This window comes from Amphiura filiformis, chromosome 8 (assembly GCF_039555335.1).
Source record: "Amphiura filiformis chromosome 8, Afil_fr2py, whole genome shotgun sequence".
NCBI lineage: Eukaryota > Metazoa > Echinodermata > Ophiuroidea > Amphilepidida > Amphiuridae > Amphiura > Amphiura filiformis.
Window position 1 is genome coordinate 13264908 of NC_092635.1, and position 8351 is coordinate 13273258.

The 8351-nt window shown below is 41.4% G+C and overlaps 2 protein-coding genes across 2 annotated transcripts; both read right to left on the minus strand.

Moving 5' to 3' along the window:
• Window positions 1-462, minus strand: LOC140159418 (uncharacterized). The gene has a single exon (XM_072182890.1). The coding sequence runs from the start codon at window positions 460-462 to the stop codon at window positions 1-3; it is 462 nt and encodes a 153-aa protein (XP_072038991.1).
• Window positions 463-719: 257 nt separating this feature from the next.
• On the minus strand, window positions 720-2405 carry LOC140159419 (uncharacterized). The gene has a single exon (XM_072182891.1). It carries the CDS (start codon window positions 2403-2405, stop codon window positions 720-722), a length of 1686 nt encoding a protein of 561 aa, XP_072038992.1.
• Between the last annotated feature and the right edge of the window lie 5946 nt (window positions 2406-8351).

Consider the following 8351-nt stretch of genomic DNA (forward strand, 5'->3'; position numbering starts at 1 on the left):
TCAGCAACAAGAGGTCCCGGGCGCGATGACATCCAAGTCATCCGGATCATCCGACACTCTTGTGAGTGGCCTGCTGTTCAGCGTCGATTCTATCTCACACATGAAGGTATGTAGTTGCTCATCCGACCTGCATGTCTTCAGGTGTTGTTCATTGAGGATGGCACACATTAATTTCCTTACAGTACGTATTTGCCTTTCCCATACTCCCCCGTGGTGGGAGGCTGCTGGTGGATTGTATTGCCATTCAAATGTGTGGGATGTTGAGAAGTTTTGTATTTGGTCTTGGTCTAGTTCTTGCAGAGCGCGCCGTAACTCATTGTCCGCACCGACCAAGTTGGTTCCGTTGTCAGAGTGAATTACTTTGACTGGTCCACGCCTTGCTATAAATCGCCTAATCCCATCAATACAGGAACTAGTGTCCAGGGTGTGAGCGACTTCAATGTGGACTGCTCTGCTATTCATGCACGTGAACAGCATACCGTATCTCTTCCTTGTTACTCTGCCCTGCTTTATATGGAAGGGTCCGAAGTAATCTAATCCAGTGACTGTAAAGGCTGGATCATCACTCTTTACTCGGTAGGCGGAAGATCAGCCATCTTCTGTTTGCTAACTGGCATTCGGTGTTTTCTGCAGATTATGCACTTCCCTAAGACTGACTTCACCTTAGCTCGAGCCTTCACAATCCAGTATTTCTGTCGTAATTGGCGAGAACATGGTTACTACCCTGGTGATGAATCTCTCCATGAATATAACGGACTATGAGCGTCGCTATGTGGTGATCTTTCGAATGATAAGTTGATGCTTCGCATTCTGCGGTATCTTGGCGTTTTCAGTCTACCGCCTACTCTTACCATCCCATCCATCACCTGTGGGTCTAAATTGGTAAGCTTTGAGTCTAGTTGCAGAGATTTCTGTGCATGTTTTATGATTGCACACTCTGCCTCTTCCAACTCCTGCACAGTAAGTGCGTCTGTGAAGTTGTGACTCTGTCTCTGTTTGGTTCTAAGAATCTTCTTAAGTCTCAGCCACCAGGCGGCTGCTCTTCTGAGCCTTGTCCAGCTGGAGTAGTGCTCTATCAGCTGGTCTAGAGCATTATCTGTATCGCTCTGGTCTTCAGCTGTGACAGCGTGGACTTCCACGTCTGTGGACTCTGGAGATTCTTCTGATACTGCCGGTTCTGCACCCGGCCACTCTTCCTCTGGTTCTGACAAGAACGCCGGCCCCTTTATCCAGTCTGGTCTTTCTACCAGCTGCTTGACTGACAGGCCTCTGGATGCATGGTCAGCGGGATTGCATGCACTGGGCACGTACCTCCATTGCTTTGGGCTGGACCCGTCTCTGATTACAGCAATCCTATTAGCCACAAAGACTGGAAATCGGGCTGTTTCGTTCTTGATATATTTAAGTACTGTCTGGCTATCTGACCAGAAAATGGTGGTAGCTTGAATGTCCAACTCTCTCTTTATCATATTGTCCACTTTCACAGCCAATGTTGCTGCTGATAACTCCATGCGGGGAATGGACACCTGCTTTATTGGTGCCACACGAGCCTTACTGAGGATGAGGTTGCATTCTACGTCACCAGCTTCATTCAAAAGTCTCAGGTATGAAGCTGTTCCGTATCCACGGTCACTTGCATCTGCAAAGTGATGTACTTGGACTTCAGCATTCTCAAATCCATCTGGCTTCCAACATCTTTGGATCTTGAAGTGTTCTAACTCTGGAATGCTTGTCCACCACTTGTGCCACTTTCTCTTTATTTCATCAGGCACCTCATCGTCCCAACCATATTTCAACCGACACAACTCTTGCAGCATCTGTTTGGCTGGCAGAATCACTGGACTTGCAAATCCAAGAGGGTCGTAGAGCGAGCATAGTGTCGACATCATGCCGCGCCTTGTCATAGGGTTGGACTTCTGCTCAATCTTGAAACCAAACTGGTCGGACTCCACGTGCCACCACATGCCCAAAGTTTTGTGGCTCATCTTCTGGCTTTCAAGGTCTAAGTTCTTTGTGGTGGGCGACCTTTCTTCTTCTGGGATAGCATCCATGACATTCTGATGGTTGCTAGCCCACTTAGTAAGGTGAAATCCACCCTTACTGCAGATTGTCCTAAGGTCTTGGCTCAACTTCACAGCTTTTTCTTCTGTGGATACTGATGTCAGTAAGTCATCTACATAAAAGTTGTGACATACTGTATCTGTTACTAGCTCATCAAACTGATTTCTGTTGTCCTTGGCTGTCTGCTTTAAGGCAAAGCTGGCACAGGCGGGTGACGACGTGGCTCCAAACAAATGTACCACCATCCGATACTCTCTAAGTGGTAGTTCCACGTTGCCTCCTGGCCACCAAAGAAAGCGCAGGTAGTTGCGGTCATGTACATGTACCTTAACCTGACAGAACATCGCCTCGATTTCTGCTACCAAGGCAACTTGTGCCTGACGAAATCTCAACAACAGCACCCGACCAGGGTATTGGTTAAATCCGCCCCTGTAGGAGCTCCTTGTTCAGACACCTGCCTTGGCATGTAATGGCGCAGTCAAAGACTACCCTCATTTCTGTTTCTCAGCATTGTACACTCCATGATGGGGTATGTACCAGGTGGAACCATCTGTCTGGTTGATCTCATCATCTGGCACTGGCTCTCGTAGCCCTTGGCTATAGTTTGTTCCATGGCCTTTGTGTACTCTGTTTTGAATTGTTCATTCTTTATGAATTTCCTCTTAAGGAAGTGTGTTCTACTCTCTACCACTGCTCTGTTGTCTGGCATCTGTGGGTTTCCATCTCTAAACGGCAGTCCAATCTCGTAATGCCCATCTACAGTTTTTACACTACCAGTCACCATATTCAGGAAACGTTGGTCTTCTGCTGACATCGCCAACCGACCATCACTCATACGTTCGTTGAACTCATGGTTCACATCGACTGGAACTGGGTCTCCAAATTTTCCAGGCTATCTTCTATTACACTGCAGAAGTAGGTTTGAACTTGCTTGTTAAACCTTCCTGGAATACCGTACACTGCCCATCCCAGGGGTGTGAGTACAGCGTATGGCTCACCAATTGCTCCTGTGGCCAATTCCAGCGGCATGGTGGCTGCCGGAGTGTTGCTTCCAATCATCATTGTTACCTCTGGAATACATGGGTACTCGCTTGGTATTACTGGCAACTGTATATCGCAAAGGTGTGCCCATCTTCTCAGATCTTCTTGAGTCGGTGCGTCCTTTGCGGAGACTGGAATCTTGTCTTCGATATACACCTGTGGTAACGGGATGAAATTCTTCTGATTCAAATCACCCACTAGCAATTTATCCAACACCACCTTTGAGTTCACGGTTTTCTTCAAGTCAAAGTTCCTATTAGCAGTTTTCTTTTTGAGTCCTCAAGTTCATTCGCTGTTGTAGTAGCGAAGAGGCTAAACCGCATCACAACCGTTGTCCAAGAAAGCATATGTGGCTATGTAACTATCGCTGGCTTCATGCTTCACCAATACTGGTATTATGGTCATTAATGGTGAGGTATCACTACTTGTAGCTGCTGAAGCTAGAGTCTTGGTGCAACCAGTCACTACATTACTGCCACTAGCAGTTACCTCTTCTTGTGACTTATTTCGTTTAGGTGGTTGAGATTCTTGCTCTCGTTTGTCTCTATGCATCGCAGTTGGATGTGTTTTCTGACATTTACTGCACTTCAACAGATCCTTACACTGCATCTTATGATGTCCTGCTTCCAAACAACCAAAGCACAATTTTTTGTCAAAACAGAAGGCTGATTTCTCCTTAGGTTGCAACTTGGAGAATTTTCTGCATTCCATGATCTTGTGCTTGGTGCCATCTCCACAGTAGGTGCATGACTTGTTTGAAGCTTTCTTCTCTGTGACCTCTTTAGCAGTTGTAGTGAAGGCTTTCTTCTTGTTGCTACTGAAGGATTCTGAGTTCCCTATTCTACCGAACACGGATTGGCAATTATCTTCGCCTGTCTGTCGACAAACTCAACAAGATCGCTGAACTTCACTGTATTTCCTTGTTCTTCTTCAATAGCATATACTTTATTTCTCCATAGATTCCTGTGTCGGTATGGCAGTTTCGCAACAAGAATCTTCAGGGTGTTAGAATGATCTAACTCACTTAAGGCATCCACTGTCTGCATCATGTTCTTACACTCGGTAAGAAATAGCGAAAAGGCATTTAAGCTTTTATCTTCATCTTTAACTTCTTGCCAGGATTTGGCCTTCTTCAGCATTGCTTGTGCAATTTTATGGCCACTTCCAAACTTCTTGGCTAAAGTTTCTTTAGCTTTCTCAAAGCCTTCCTTTGGATCCTCATAATGAAGATAGCTTTCTACATATTTCTTGGCATCTCCATCTGTATGCTGACATAAGAACTCCAGTCTTTCTTTCTCATCATCTGTCTTGTCCTCGACACCAAATGTCGAAGGCTCTCATAAATGATGTATACTTTAACGGATCTCCATCGAAAGTCTGGATCTTCGTCTCTGGCAATAAAGCTCGCAACTGCTGTTTTATCAGCAATCTGGTCAATTCACTAAGCTGTTCAGCTTGATCTGCAGAATGATCTGCCTGTCTTTGCTGTTGATTCTCTGTTGGTACACTAGTTGTTGGAACATGTGGGGGGCCAACAGGCTGTGTGGGTACACTAGCTATTGGAACATGTGGGGGTCCAACAGGCTGTGTGGGTACACTATATGGTGGGCCAAAATATGGCTGTTGCTGTGGTCTATAGTCCATGTAATATGGCATATACTGATCATACTGATCTGCAGGTGCTGGTCCCTGCATGTGTCTATATGGCTTCATAGGAGGTGCATCATCATGCACATGTCTTGGTCGGAATGTATATTCCTCAGCATAACTATCGTAATCAAGCCGTGGCTGGTTCACATCACGTTCAGATCTGTGGTCTTCCAACTTTGGCTGTCTAACTTTCGGCCTGACTACTGGGTCCATGTCTCTAGGTTTCAACGAAGCAGGAAGTCTATTTGGTAGTACTGGTACTTCCAAGTTCACCTGTACTTTCTGGTCTGACTCCTGATGATCATCATGATGAGGTACTATATTCCTATCACCACCCTGCTTTATATTAGAAGCCAATTCAACATGTACAGTTTCTCCCTGTGGTTCAGGAGATATGTCTTGACCAGCTGCCATAGACCTGTCTACATGTACATCTGATGTAGGCCTTTGCATTCTGACATCAGATTTTTGCACAACTGGTTCCTGAATTTCAACCTTTCCAGGACTATCATTTTGATTATCAAGCCAACTTTGTACGTTTTTTCGGCTGTCTATTGTAGATGGTAGAGGCGAACCTTCCTGACTACCTTCAGATGTACTGAGATTTTCATAAATTTCTAATTTGGTATTTTCTAATTCCAATTCTGCATCTATCTCTATAGACTCCTTTTGCTGTTGCAATTCAAGCTCTTTTTCTCAATTGCTTGTCTTTTTGAATTATTGTTTGTTTACTCATTAACTCTGCTTTACGCAGAGCAGCCTTGGCAATAGCACTGCTAATACTACTCTTTGATTTTCTGCTAACTTTGCTTTTAGCAATACTAGCATTTTCAATCTGTTCAATATCACCTGGATGTTTTGCAGCCATATTGAGTCTATTTTACAATAAACTGGCTTGTATACTATCTCACAAAATCTGAGATGGTCCCTGAATTAAATTCAGAAACTAATTTCAACTTTACTTGACAAGGGCAAGGACTTTTCAGTCATAACAAAGATTAGACTTATCTAAGTCCAAAACCATGCAAGTTAGACCTAGCCTATTTAGGTCCACTATCAGCATGAACGCAAGTCTTGATCAAGTCTAGCGCCAGCGTGTTTTACATGTGCGCTGATTTTTCTCACAGCGCTGGCTGAGCAGAATTCAATTTGCTACACACAGGTGGCTATACACTGTACGTGTGTATACCAATGCACTGAAGCAGTGTACATGCACAATAGACTTTTAGTGAACCTCGGATTCTTTCTCGAAGTTCCTCTTTATGTATGAGATAACGATCAAATACACCTTTTCTACTAATGTAGGGTCTAATTTCTGACTCGTTCTTGAGTCTATCGCTGCTCATTAGCTTAACCCTTTTGTTCTATTCTTGACATCACAAATTTGGTTCGACATGACTCGAATGACCATTTTCCCAATACACGCAAGATTTGCATATAATATAACAGCTAGGAAACACAATAGTACTTATCCGTTCTTGTTGGATCTCAGACTACAAGTGATTTATTTCCTGGCACAACATAATATCCATCCACTTATGCAATAATACGTAATCTTTACGTAATCTTTCTGGTAGAAAAGGTAAATCTACTCGAGATGGTCAAACAATTGTGTGACTTTTATCTTATGATTTAGTGCATCTCTCGCTGGTAATCCAAAATAGAGGGCGCCAGTCAGGTAAATTTCCAAGACAGAAGGTGGTGGCTACAGTTGCACTTACAACAATACAAAACACTCGGATATCATTGCACATATTTCCTTCCATTATGCCGAAAACATATCAATAGAATTTACTGCATCTTTCAAATCTTGTGACGTCAGTATTTGCTACAAATTAGATTTCAAAATATGCAGAAATAAATTCTGCTTCCAATGCATTTTGCAGATTTGTAATTCAATAGCCCGTTTTTGAATATTGAATAATGTCCGTTATTTAAAGGGGGTAATTACTTTTTTGAGATGTTTATTTGGTATCACACTCACAGTTGCAAACCTCATTTTATGATGAATATCAAGTTTGAATTTCAGTGTCAAATTTTCCTTTTTTTTTTTATGGTTTATATTATACTGGTATTGAGCTAATTCCAGTTAAAATCCGTAGCCTAATCCGTACAACCTCTTATTGAAGACATGACCTTAATCTCCCAGACATGGTGGGAGGGGAATTTCAAATGGAACCACCCATTCAGGTAAACCCATTTGAAATTCACACCACCTGTTTGCAGAGATAAGGTCATGTCTTCCATAAGAAGGTGTATGGATTTCAACTGGAATAGCTGGAATAGCCCATTTTTACTCTGTAAAAGGTTGTTGCAGGTCAATAACAGAATGTCTGTTTAAAAGTGTGATGTCAATGTAGATGTATAAAAATAAAACAATATAGTGTTCATACTTGTTTTGTTTAGTTTATTTGCATTTGATCTAGTTTGTTCAACATTAAGGGATCTAGAATGAGCGTTTATGGCGTTTCGACAGTATTTTTTGTGGGACATGAGAGCACCTCAGACGTATCGAATTGCATTCTAAATACGAAGCCTGTCTTTCTGATATCAAATAATTTTCATTTTTGAAATTCACGATATAATACAAATTTTATGACAAATTATTAAAATTTGATATTTTTCACATTTTGGAGATATAACAGTCCTCGAAATAAATTTAATAAATTTAATGATATAGTCTTAAAGTGTATGTAGCTGGGAGGAAAAGCCGACGATCAATTGAACATTTTGACCTTTCATATTGAAGATATGGATTTTTTTCCCAAAAAGACCTAATTTTTGTTGGTATTTTGGGAAAAAAATCCATATCTTCAATACTGAAAAGGTCAAAATTTTCAATTGATCGTCGGCTTTTCATCCCACCTACATACACTTTAAGTATAAATCATCAGATTTATAAAGTTTACTTTAGTACTGTTAAATATCAAAATATCAATTTTAATGATTTGCCATAAAATGTGTATTACATTGCGAATTTCAAAAATCAAAATTATTTGATATCAGAAGGACATTCTTCGTATTCAGAATGCAATTCGATATGTCTGATGTGCTCTAATGTCCAACAAAAAATACTGTCCAAACGCTCATACCCCTTCCCTTAAGATGAATAATGTAATTTTGAGGTTTGTCTTTATAGAGCAGAATTAGCATAGCACAGAAATCTATTGAATGATTAATTATACAGCTTTATTCCCTAAGCCAGTAAGCTGCTTAATTCCTCTGAGTCGCATACACTCTAACTCATGAATATCATGCTGTGTACATGGAGTGAATTTGAAAACAGCATTGAAATCTCTAAATTATAAACCTCATCCTGATCCTAACCAATTGAGCCCAAGTCTAAGGGAAAAAACCAAAAGTTCAATGTTGTCCTATAAACTCCCTGAAATGCGAGTGTGAAATGTTACAATTAATTTCATCAAATGGAAAATCAACATTCATTGATATTTTAAACTAGATTTTGCGAACATAATCAGTAGTTTTGACCCCCTCCTTGAGGATGAGGCTTTTTTCAGACCTAAAATTTTACTGGGATTATGAGGAAAATGTGAGGTTTCTTTGGATGCCAAAACCTCCATTTTGATAGGATTAAGTGT

Excerpts from the sequence above, each read along its gene's own strand:
- LOC140159418 (XM_072182890.1), bottom strand. The coding sequence starts at position 462 with ATGAATAGCAGAGCAGTCCACATTGAAGTCGCTCACACCCTGGACACT.
- LOC140159419 (XM_072182891.1), bottom strand. The coding sequence starts at position 2,405 with ATGTTCTGTCAGGTTAAGGTACATGTACATGACCGCAACTACCTGCGC.